Source organism: Pseudorca crassidens, chromosome 14 (genome assembly GCF_039906515.1).
Source record: "Pseudorca crassidens isolate mPseCra1 chromosome 14, mPseCra1.hap1, whole genome shotgun sequence".
Lineage (NCBI taxonomy): Eukaryota > Metazoa > Chordata > Mammalia > Artiodactyla > Delphinidae > Pseudorca > Pseudorca crassidens.
In genome coordinates this window covers 45,283,564-45,296,248 of record NC_090309.1, presented here as the reverse complement: position 1 = coordinate 45,296,248, position 12,685 = coordinate 45,283,564, and the positions used below count along the sequence as shown (strand labels likewise).

The following is a 12,685-nucleotide window of genomic DNA, read 5'->3' as shown; positions in this document are numbered from 1 at the left end:
CATTCTTGGAACCATGCTTATTTTTAGTAAATTCAAACTACTAAGCATAGAGTGAACATAACTAAAGAATTAAAGTTAGAATACACAGAGGATAAAAGGCTAGCAGAAAGAACTTGCCTGCAGAGGAGTGTATCACAGGCTCAGATGCAGCAGGAAGAGCAAAAAGTGTCTCATCTGAAAAACAAATAGAATATAACCTCAGCAGAAATAAAGACAGAGTTGGAAAGAGACTAAAGAGGAACAAGCAAGGGGTTCAGTTTGTAATGAGTTAACACAAAACTTTATCTACAGAGAAAAAGCCATGATGGAAAGGAAAAAGTAGTACCATTAACCCAGATTAAATTATAATATATATTATAAAATTGATTAAATGATATCTATAGAACCTATCATTTTTCAAGAGGCAAAAACATGTTTATGTTAAAGAAACTGCATGAACCAAAGTGGCTTGAATATACTAATCTTCTTATCTTTTTTTATTGGTATATGTTCAATTTAGAACACTTTCAGAAAATCATGCATATTCTCTACTTGTTATTCTAAGTGATTTACATGATGCAAGAACTCATTTTACTCCTTACAACTCTAATGTTACAAGTGTTGCTGTTAATATCTCATTTAACAGATTAAAAAAAAAAAGAGTGATAGACAAGTAACTCACTCAATAGATTAAGTAGTGAGACTCAGACAATTCAACTCCAGAGCTCACTTTCTTAACCAATATATGCTGTATGTTATAAATTGAATGTTTGTGTTTCCCCTAAAATTCATTATGTTCAAGCCCTAAGGTTCAATGTGTTGTGTTTGGAGATGGGGCCTTTCGGAAGTAATTAGGAATATATGAGGTCATGAGGGTGGGACCATGGTCACAGGAAGAGGTCACGTGAGCACACAGAAGGCAGCAACCTATAAGCCAAGAAAAGAGGCCTCAGAATGAAACCTAACTTGCCCACATTTTGATCTTAGACTTCCCAGCCTTCAGAACTGTAAGAAATAAATTTCTGTTGTTTAAGCCACCTAGTCTATGGTATTTTGGTATAGAAGCCCAAGTCAACTAATACACTATATACTGGTATATTAACCTTGTACAATGTCATTTTATACCTGCAGTTGGGAGATCTTGAGCTAAAGATCTTCTGTGGTTTATACTAGAGAAAGGGCTCTAGCAAAAGACAATGTGAAACAGTCTGAGAGATGACAGGAGGTATTCCTTTAGTGTAGAGGACCTAATAAATTTAGACACTTCTATCTGGAAGAACAAGCTAGACAAGGCTGATTAATAGAAAAAAAAAAAAGAAATCAGAGATGTGGCTATCATGAACATGGAACTTGTCTTCCAAGGGTATTCCTTTTGATGAGTAGGAGAGTTAAATTCATAATGTCACATAAATTTTAAATTCATACTAGGTATGATGTCATATCTAAAGGATTCTTAGATGGGGTGGAGAGGGGAAATCCATTTAAAAGAGTCTCCTATAACCTAGAACAACAGGTTGAATGGGCCACTCATCCAAACCAGTAAGACACACTGCCTTATGAGATTTTATAAAATGTACACATATGTGTACACACTTTTTAAAGATGACTTGTTATGTAATCTTAGTTAAATTACACAGTTCTCGTTTGTAAAATGACAATTTGAAAATTCCTTTCAGCTAAAATAATGAATTATAATGATGTACAAACGGAGATTTGGGGGTCAAAGAGCAGAACCAAATAATTACACAGCTGCTCCACCCAAATAAAAGGAAGCAAATTCTTAACTAAATGGTTGTCTTTTTCATCTAGACAATATAGTTAAAAGCCAACTAATTTAGAGACAGTTTACTTGTAAAGTGAACTAGAAACATGTTAAAATCAGAGGGAAACCAAACTATATCTAAAACTGTGCCAAAATTTTGAAGTATTTTTTAAAAATATATCCTTATGCGTATCTAATACCAGAATATCTCTTATAATAAAAACTATATTCTGACACTTGGTCAAGTGAGAAAGTTTATAAATTGGTAGTTGAAATATTCACAAATTTCCAAAAAAAAAAAAAATCCTCATTTTGTAAAATGAGACTCAATCCAAAATTAGCCACAAAACAAGTATTCCATTTCTAAAAGCACTTAGAAAAAAATCCAGAAGAGGTCATTACCATTTTGCCTTCAAGAAGAAGAGAGTTGCTCAGGGACTCCTACTAAGGCCCATCATGAATCATGGGATCAAACTGCCTGGGTCCAAACCCCAGATCCATCACATATTACACAATATAAATGTGTAACCCTGAGAAAGTTACTACTTAGCCTTTCTGTGCTTCATTTCCTCATTTGCCAAATAAGAGTAACTACCTCAAAATGTTGTGAGGGAGGGAAGGGGAAAAAAGAAACAATTTGTCCTAAGTCACAGAGCTAGGAGGCCAGAGCGCCAGGATTTGAATAGGTCTAACTCCCAAGTTCATGTGCTGTATCCTATGCACGAGTGCAATAATAAATTACGTATTCCAACTTTATCAGCCCCATAAATTTGAGCTCCTGAAACAAGAAAAACAGTCACCCAGCAAATACCCTGTAATTATCCAAAATATTTGACTGATTGTTTGCTTTTACTTCACCATATAACAACATTTATAGAGATGTTAACGATGGCCAGGCACATTGATTTCACATGGTCTTTTTTTTTTTTTTTTTGCTGTATGCGGGCCTCTCACTGGTGTGGCCTCTCTCGTTGCGGAGGCTCCGGACGCGCAGGCTCAGCGGCCACGGCTCACTAGCCTAGCCGCTCCGCGGCATGTGGGATCTTCCCGGACCGGGGCACGAACCCGTGTCCCCTGCAACGGCAGGCAGACTCTCAACCACTGCGCCACCAGGGAAGCCCCACATGGTCTTTTAATACTCAAAACCACCCTGTAAAATAGGTACTACTGTTATCTTGATTTCACAGATGAGGAAACAGAGGCATAAAAAGGCTAAGTAACTTCCCCAGAGTCACAAAACTAAAAAAAGTGATGGATCTGAGACTGAATCCATAGTTTACCAGTCCATGCTCTTTCTTTTAACTGCTCTGCAGTACTTCTTTTCTAGACTTTACTATATAAATTTAGAATTTGAAAATGACTAATAAAATTAACGATGTCAAAAGAAAATTTTGATCAACAATACTTATATATCACAAAAGCTACCAAATTCTAAGGCCAAAACACCTAAAAATTATCTATTTCCTGTTCTGAAAAAGAATTACTGATTTTCATCTTCCTTTTTCTGCAAGACCCTCACTTTCACAAGTGAATAAACTATTTTATAATAAGGGATGCTATATTAAGTAAAAAATAAAATGTTCTGAATTACTGAGATATGTTACACATACACTTACATTACTGTGCTTACAAAAACGGTAAACAACTCCCCTTCTTTCTATGATCTACTCATAATGCCAAATTCTAACTACTGAATGAAATTAAAACCTTAATCATCAATCTCATTTGTACTATTTGAACAGACAGCCAGAAGAAACAATAAATATTAAGGACTTAATTATATATATCCACACTAAGTAAAAACATAATGTCATATTACAAAAAAAAAAACAAGTTTTCACTAAATAGGCAAAAGGGAAGCCAGAACTCTATTACGTCTCTCCTCTACAGCCATCAAAAAGGACAAGTCTATACATTTTTCTTGCTCGAAAACATTTAAAAGCTCCCAGTTACATACTGAATTACACCAAAAATTCTTAGTCAGATATATAAGGCCCTGCACTATATGGCCCCAATTTAACTGTCTAAGCTTATCTCAACATCTCCTTACATGTCATCTATGCTAACAAAATAAACTTCTTCCTAACCAAACCCATGCTTCCCCCTCTTGCATATGAATGCTGACATCCACTAATGCTCAAATTCACCATATTCAGCCTCACTAACTCTCTCTGTAAAACCTACTCTTTCTTACCTTATTTTTGTTAATCTTCTACATTTCCAGGTACCTAAGCTCAGAGAATAAAGCAACTTATTGAAAGTCACATAGCTTAGTTAATGACAAAGCTAGAAAATAATTTAAACTATAATCATATATATATATTTATTTCCTTATTACCCTCAGTAAAATGAATAGAATCACTGAACTGCTTATAATGACAGTATGAAAGACTTCCAAATGATCTATTCCTCATGTTGGCCCTAATGCTAGATTCTTTTCCTTACCTAAGCCTAAAACTAGAATATAAGTTTCGATTAACTGCCTCAGGGCTACAAACTGTGAACGCTAATTACTTCCACCACACAAGAATCAGTTGCAAAATTAAAGTTCACTGGAGAAATTTTTTTTTTTTTTAGTAAATCACTTTTCAAGAAAGTAAAAATGGCATTATCAGTTTTGAATTTATTACTCGTCAATTCAAAAAATATATATATGCTATCACAATCTCACCAATGTCCACACACTCTTATACTGAGTATTTTCCTTGACACGTTCATTTCAAAACCTGTTTATCAACCAAAAGTATAAGTGGTCAGGGCTTCCCTGGTGGCGCTGTGGTTAAGAGTCCGCCTGCCAATGCAGGGGACACGGGTTCCAGCCCTGGTCCGGGAAGATCCCACATGCCCTGAGGCAACTAAGCCCATGGGCCACAACTACTGAGCCTGTGCTCTAGAGCCCGCAAGCCACAACTACTGAAGCCCGCGTGCCTAGAGCCCATGCTCTGCAACAAGAAAAGCCACCGCAATGAGAAGCCCGCGCACCACAACAAAGAGTAGCACCTGCTCGCCGCAACTAGAGAAAGCCCACACACAGCAACAAAGACCCAACGTAGCCAAACGTAAATAAATAAATAAATAAAACTTTTTAAAAAAAAGTAAGTGGTCAGTAAAATCATATCTAATTTATAAAACAAGAAAAATAAACTGCATTTTAAAATCATAGAGAAGAACCTCTGCTTCTAGCCATGAAAGTAATTTTATCACACTAACCCTTCCAACATAAACAACTATAAAACTGGGCAAAATATATGAAGCAACTGTCCTGAGACACTGGACCACAGGCAGAAGTGTAATTCCTGAGAAGAGGGAAGCACACCAGAGGAATGCCCTGGCTTTCCATCTGAAAGCACTTTCTGTCAACAGCACATGGCAGAGGAGCCCAAGGATACTGCGCTCTTGCTGAGCAGAGGAAGCTGTTGAGTTGTCTGGGATTTGTGGGGCAGGGTGACATAGAAAGGAAAGCTTCAAAGAAAAGGTGCTCCAGAAATCTAGATAGATGTTCCCTTTAAACATTTGGCTGAATACAATGCTGCACATATAGATCACAAGACTTACTAAGACCCAGCAGACAAATCTATGATAGAGTTGTGAGCTGAATGGATATTCTGGAGGCCAGACTGTTCTGGAAGACCTGACCTAAAGTTCTGGCCAGTCAGAGTGGAGAGATCTCATGAACACCCCAAGCATAAAAGTGAGATTCCAGAAAAGGTACACCTTAAGAGTGGGACTACTATAACCCTAAAGTAAGGGATACTCTAGACCAAGAGTCAGCAAAACATGGCTCATGGGCCAAAGTTGTATTGGGAGAAAGTCATGTCCATTCATGTGATGTATTGTCTATGGCTACTTCTGCATTATAATGGCAAACATGAGTAGTTAGATAGAACCTGTATGACCCACAAGCCTAAAATATTTACTACTTTGCCCTTAAAGAAAAAGTCAGCCAGCCACTGCTCTAGACCCACCCTAACTTTAAAATCAAGACTTAAAAAAGATCAAGGTGATTTGCCAGCAAATCAATTGCCTTCCAGAACAAAACTATCACCACATCCATGACAAGCAGTATAAAATAAAAAACTACTGGACATGAAAAGAAGAAAATTTGAGCATAAATAAGAAAAAACAGCCTATATAAACAAAAAGAAATAGTGTAAATGGTGGATTAATGAATATTAAAATGGAAATTTAAACAGCTTTTAAAAATTCCTAAGTATGTACAGTAAAAGATAGACATAATGAGTGAACAGAGAGTCTTGGTAGAAAAACATGGGCTAGAAAAAGAACCAAATGGAAATGCTGTAACTGAAAAGTACATTAATCTAAAGAAAATTTCACCAGATGAGCTTAAAAGTAGATTGGACAATGGAGAAGAAAAGATCAATAAACTTAAAGAGCAACAGAGAGAAAATATCCAAACTGAAGCACAGCATGAAGAACAAAAAGCTGGGGGAAAAAATGAACAGTCTCAATGACCTATGAGATAATCAAGCAGTTAATGCATACATAACTGGAGTCCCCCCAAAGACAATAATGACTGAAACAGGAAAAAAAAGTTTTAAGATATAACGGCCTAAAATTTGAAAATAGTGATAGAAAATACCAGCCCACAGATCCAAGAAGCTCAATGAACCACAAGCAGGATAAACACAAAACCACAAAGAACTACACTGTAGAGGCCAAACTGCTGAAAACCAAAGACAGAGAAAAATCTTAAAAACAGAGGGAAAAGGCAGGTAAACAATAAGAATGACCTGACCTCTCACTGAAAACAACGCAATCCAAAAGATAATAAAACATTCTTTAAAATGATGAAAAAAACTGCAAACCTAGAATTGCATGCAGTCAACCCTCATAATCTGATTCCTTAATTTGCCAACTGGCCTACTCACTAAATTGATAAACCCAAAATCAGTACTTACAGCAGCAGGCACATGCAGAATAGCCATACATTCCAGTCCCCCAACATATGTTGCCAGGTGAGGTCAAACAAGGCAACCCTATTCCTTCTTGTTTCAGCTCACATACAGTAAACAAGTATTCTTTTAGCAGTCTATTTACTGCCCTACTGTTTGCATTTCTGTGCTTTCTGTTGGTATTCTGATATGGCCCCTAAGCACAATGCTGAAGTGCTGTCTAGTGTTCTTAACAGCAAGAAGGCTATGATGTACCTTACAGAGGAAACACGTGTATTAGATAAGGTTCATTCAGACATGAGTTATAGTTCTGTTAGCCATGAGTTCAATGTTAATGAATCTACAATATATATCAAATAATGTGTTTCTTTAAATAGAAACACACTTAAAACAAAGTTATATACTGACGAGTAACAAAAATGTTATGACTAAAGGTTCACAGGAACCTAACCCTGTATTTCCCCTAGGGACAATGATTCAGTATCTGCTAATTCAGTATTTTCTGTGACTTTATAGACCATAACCACCACAAATAACAAAATTGACTGTATTCATCAAAAAATCCTTCAAAAGTAAAGCTCAATTAAGATATTAACAGACAAACAAAAGCTGAAAACAAAAGCTGAAAGAAATCATCACCAAGGGACCTGCACAATAAGAAATGTTAAATGAAGTTCTTCATAATGAAGGAAAAAGATGCCTGATAGAAATCCAAATCTTCATGAAGGAATGAAGGGCAGAAATGGCAAATGTATGTGTAGATACAAAATATTCTCATTCCCTAAGTTCTTTAAAGAAATGGTAAATATATGAGTAGATATAAAGTATTCTCATACCTTAATTTCCTTCAAGAATAATTGACTTTTGAAGGTATACAAATTTGGAAAGAAGCAAAACTGTCACTGTTTGCAGATGACATAATATACATAGAGAATCCTAAAGATGCTACTAGAAAACTACTAGAGCTAATCAATGAATTTGGTAAAGTAGCAGGATACAAAATTAATGCACAGAAATCTCTGGCATTCCTATACACTAACGATGAAAAATCTGAAAGAGAAATTAAGGAAGCACTCCCATTTACCACTGCAACAAAAAGAATAAAATACCTAGGAATAAAAAAAAAAACTGACTTTTGAAGCTTAAATAATTACAATATATAATAATATATGTAGAAGTAAAATGTAAGACAATAAAAGCACAAAGGATGGAAGAAATATGTAGAAGTACAAAAAAAACAGAAGCAGATGGGACAAAGAGAAAAGAGACTTAAATGGGGACTTCCCTGGTGGTCCAGTGCTTAAGAATCCATCTTACAATGCAGGGGACGCTGGTTCAATCCCTGGTGGGGGAACTAAGATCCCACATGCTGTGGGGCAACTAAACCCACACGCCACAACTAGAGAGAAGCCCACGCACCGCAATGGAGGATCCCACACGCCACAGACTTAAATAGACTTAAGTGAATCATATTAATAATTACACTGGGGGCTTCCCTGGTGGCGCAGTGGTTGAGAATCCGCCTGCCGATGCAGGGGACACGGGTTCGTGCCCCGGTCCAGGAGGATCCCGCATGCCGTGGGGCGGCTGGGCCCATGAGCCATGGCCGCTGAGCCTGCGCGCCCGGAGCCTGTGCTCTGCAACGGGAGAGGCCACAACAGTGACAGGCCCGCGTATGGCCAAAAAAAAAAAAAAAAAAAAAAATTACACTGAATGTAGTAAACGGCCCCAATTAAAAGGCAGAGGTTTTCAGGCTAGATAAAAACCCTACTATGTGCCACTTAACAGGACACACACTCTAAACATAAAAACACAGGTAGATTAAAAGTAAAAGAATGTAAAAGGATATATGATCCAAGCACTTATCCTACAAAATCTGGAATGGCTATACAAATGTCGAGCAAAAGTAGATTCAAACACAAGGAGTATTATCTTGAGATTACCAGAGGTAAAGAGGGGCATTTGATAATGAAAAAGGAGTAATCAGACATAACACTAAATAGATATAACAACACTAAAGGTATATGGGAAAGGTGTAATGGAAGTACATGAAGCAAAAACTAAAGAGAGACAAGGACAAATCTACAAATATTATTTAAAAAATTTAACACTCAACTCTCAGTTAATTGATAGACTGGACACACATGCACATAACACACACACTCAATAAACAAGGATATAGATGATTTAGACAACACTCCAATGAACTGACTTTTATAGAGCACTACAACCAACAACAAAATATACATCCTTCTCAAGTACACATGGAACATACACCAAGATAAGCCATTTCCTGGTCTATAAAGCAAATCTCAATAAATTTAAAAGGATTGAAATCATGCAGCGTATGTTCTTTGACCACATGAATTAAATTGAAATCAATAAAATAGAATTCTGGAAAATGCCCTAATGTTTGGAAATTAAACACACAATTCTAAATAACTCATGGGTCAAAGAATGTATCACAAGAAAAATTAAAGAATAATTTAAATCAAATGATAATGGAAATCTGCAGGATACAGCTAAAGCAATGCTTAGAGAGAAATTTATAGCTCTAAATGCTTTTAGAAAAAAAGGTTAAATTCAAAGTTTAAAGCTTCCACCTAAGGAAACCAGAAAAAGAGCAAGTTAAACCCAAATAAGTAACAGAAAATAAATAACAGCAGAAATCAATGATATAGGAAACATGCAAACTACAGAGAAAAATCAATGAAACCAAAAGTTGGTTCCTTGAAAAGATCAATAGAATTGATAATCCCTAAAATGATCAAGAAAAAGAGAAAAGTAAGTATTGGAAATAAAAGAGGGACTATCACTATAAATCCTAAAAAATAAGAGAATATTATGAACAAGTTTATGCCAATAAATTAGACACAAATTCCTGGATGTCCACTCATCAAGATGAAATAGTCAAGTTCCTTGAAAGGCATACATTTCCAAAACTGACACAAGCAGAAATAGAAAATCTGAATAGCCTTATATCACTTAAAAAAAGAATACCCATAATTTAAAACCATCTCCACAAAGAGAACTCCAAGGCCAGATGGCTTCACTAGTAAATTCTATAAACATCGAAGGATGCTTATGAAACTCTTTCAGCAAATTAAGGAAGAGCAAGCACTTCTCAAAATGTTTCACAGACTTATGCACTAATACCAAAACCAGACAAGGCTATTACAAGAAAATAAAAATACAGATAAATATTCCTAACACAGGCATGCAAAATTCTTTAACAAAATATTAGCAAACTGAATCGAGAACTTGGTAGAATAATAAAACTCTCAATAACTTAATAATGATGGTGATTAGTTGAGACTGAAAAGTTATAAAGGCTATTTGTGAAAGAGATTTATATGATAGGTTTAAACCCCCTTAGAACAAAGATGAACAGAATTTTAAACAAGTAAATTCCCTTCTTTTCTGAAACCAAAGACTCCAGTAGATTAAAAAAAATTTTTTAATGCTTTAGGTCAGCTTCACCTAGGGCTGTCAGAACACCGAGATAAATAAATTTAACAATGGCACCTTCCAATTAGTCAAATTTACAAGTCAGTCTATAAAGTTGGGTAAGAAAAAAACAAGCGATTTTTTTTCTCTTTTCACAAAGGCAGCTGACAGAACATAAATATATAATTGGCCCTATAGTACAACCACAAGAGTCCTCTGGTTTTAAGACAGCAGAAAATACTTTACGGGTGGGGGTTTGTATTCTTTCCTAATCTCTTACATGTACCTCTCATAACTACGATCTCTACTCATCTTTTTGTCCCCGTACTCCGCCCTAAACCTGGTTAAAAAAAAAAAAAAGTGTGCTAATTTTTTCTTAATATTGAACTTCCAAGGGACCACCAATATAACCAGACTATTGCCAAATCTGTTTGAACAACAAAACTTTATAAGCCTTCTTCATCTATGGTAATAAGAACAAGTCATTAAAGAAATAATGTTTTTTTTAAACTAGAGGGCCACCTAAGCAAAGGACTCAGGGACTGCTAAAAAGATAATCCAATATTTAGCAGCTTACAGCTCCTACTATAAGAGTAGGAGTAGTACCTATTGTTTGGCATTATCTATCAACATTTTCAATGCATATACCCTTTGGATCAATAATTCCACTTACATGAATTTATCCTACAACACATATATCCTACAACACATATATATACTTCTATGCATGTATTTGCAAAGAGGTATATATAAAGGTGTTCACAGCAATGTTATTTACAACAGAAAAAGCTGAAAGACAACCTAATTAACCATCAATAAGAGACTGATTAAATAAAATAGGGTACATCCATATACCTTGTATATGTAAATAAATTAATGCTTTAATTCAAAAGAGTTGGGATTTTTTTTTCCTTTTTGGCCACACCACGATGCAGAACTTCCCTGACCACGGAATGGAACCCATGCCCCCTGCAGTGGAAGCATAGAGTCTTAACCACCGGACCGCCAGGCAAGTCCCAAGACTTGGGATTTTTATTTGAGAGAAAATATTGCAGTAATTCTAGAACGATACAGAATATAGATCAGGATTCATCTATAATATTATATTCATTCAACAAATATCTGAGTGCCTATGCCACATCTAAGGCACTGTGCTCAGCAATGCAAATATAATGTCATACAGTCCTTTTCCTCAAGGAAAAAAGGTAATACAGCCCCTTTCCTCAAGGAGCATATAGTCTGGTGAACAGAAATGAGTAAACATACCATTCCCATATATATAGTATGATACATATGATGAGGTAAGAATAGAATGTTACGGGAACACATGAGTAAAGTAACTTAAAAATTAAGAATCACCATTCCAAGAAACAAAAAAACCATCAATTTAGATGTGAAATTATCAATTCCCCTTTAGAGTTGAGAAGAATGATGAGGCCATTGGTCTGAGAACACCTTAGCATAAGCAGAGCTGGGTCCTACCATTTTGCATGCCTATGTCCTACATTAGCTAGCCACAAAGGTCACACTCACCCATTTAAACACTGCTGATGAATTATGGTTCTGCCCTTACAGTTCCCATCCCTGGTGCTACCACCCCCAGAGGGACCTTCTAGGGTCTATATTTAGAAACAGGAACAAAAAGTCTCAAAGAATGTACTATAAGAATAGTTCATCTGCCAACATTTACTTCTACTTAGAGGTCCCAGGGAAAAATCAAGAACTATTATCCATTTGGTTGGTACTTTTACCCTGGGCTAGCAAAGAACCTTTAAAATGTGTCATTTAAACTGGGGCCTTGCAACAGCAGTGGTTCAAATAAACTGCTTTTAGGTATATTATGAAATAACTACACATAAAACAGAGTCAATTACTGAACAATAGAAAATATGTTCCTTTTTGGCAACGTTTCATATAACATAGCAAATCTTCCAAGTTTACAGAAATACAGTGCTCAAATAGCATGTTTTCTAAATACTATTCCACATAATTACACATGTATCAAAGGTTCAATATATATTCATCACTTCATTTTAAAAAGGATTTGAGGAAGCTCATGAGTTACTAAAAAGAACTATAAATTTGACACTGAGCTTCCTAGGAACCAATGTGAAATGTAATTCACTTTATCCTTAAGGAGCACACCACTTGTTCCCAACTGTTATTCCTAGTCAAAAAATTAGAAATGGTTAACAAGAGAATTATTCAGAATCTCTAAATTCATCAGTTCCATTCCTTGTTATCATTTTCTAGATTATAATAGGAGGAGAGAGGATGGGGAATGGATTATGGCATGACATCCCTTTCTTTAGAGGCAACTACTTCCTGGGAGTGTCACATCACTGTTTACTTGAACTTTATGTTAAGGACTGATACTTAAGATTTAAACTATGTATCACTCAAAATCTTTTAACATTTCTAATATGTGCTCCTAAGCTGATATAAATAATCATATAATAAATGACTTTGTAAAAGACTAATAATTTTTAATCCTTAAGCCATAACCTATACTTATGAGCAATATTCAATTCTATACAAGCTTCCACTGCAAAAACAACTTTGGACAATCTCTGAAATTGATTTA

At 35.7% G+C, this 12,685-nt stretch overlaps 2 protein-coding genes across 4 annotated transcripts in view; both read right to left on the bottom strand.

The window, feature by feature from the left end:
• RTN4 (reticulon 4) overlaps positions 1-12,685 on the bottom strand; it is a 66,739-nt gene that overhangs the window by 49,779 nt on the left and 4,275 nt on the right. For 2 of the 3 annotated variants that reach the window (XM_067705009.1, XM_067705010.1), the window contains exon 2: positions 118-174. The exons of the other annotated variant lie outside the window; for it this stretch is intronic. In XM_067705009.1, coding sequence (XP_067561110.1) covers positions 118-174 — 57 coding nt within the window. The remainder of the gene's footprint in view (positions 1-117; positions 175-12,685) is intronic. 3 annotated transcript variants of the gene reach the window in all.
• Positions 118-12,685, bottom strand: part of CLHC1 (clathrin heavy chain linker domain containing 1) — a 213,134-nt gene continuing 200,566 nt past the window's right edge. Inside the window, exon 16 of the mRNA XM_067705043.1 lies at positions 118-174. The gene's annotated coding sequence lies outside the window, so the exon portion shown is untranslated. The remainder of the gene's footprint in view (positions 175-12,685) is intronic.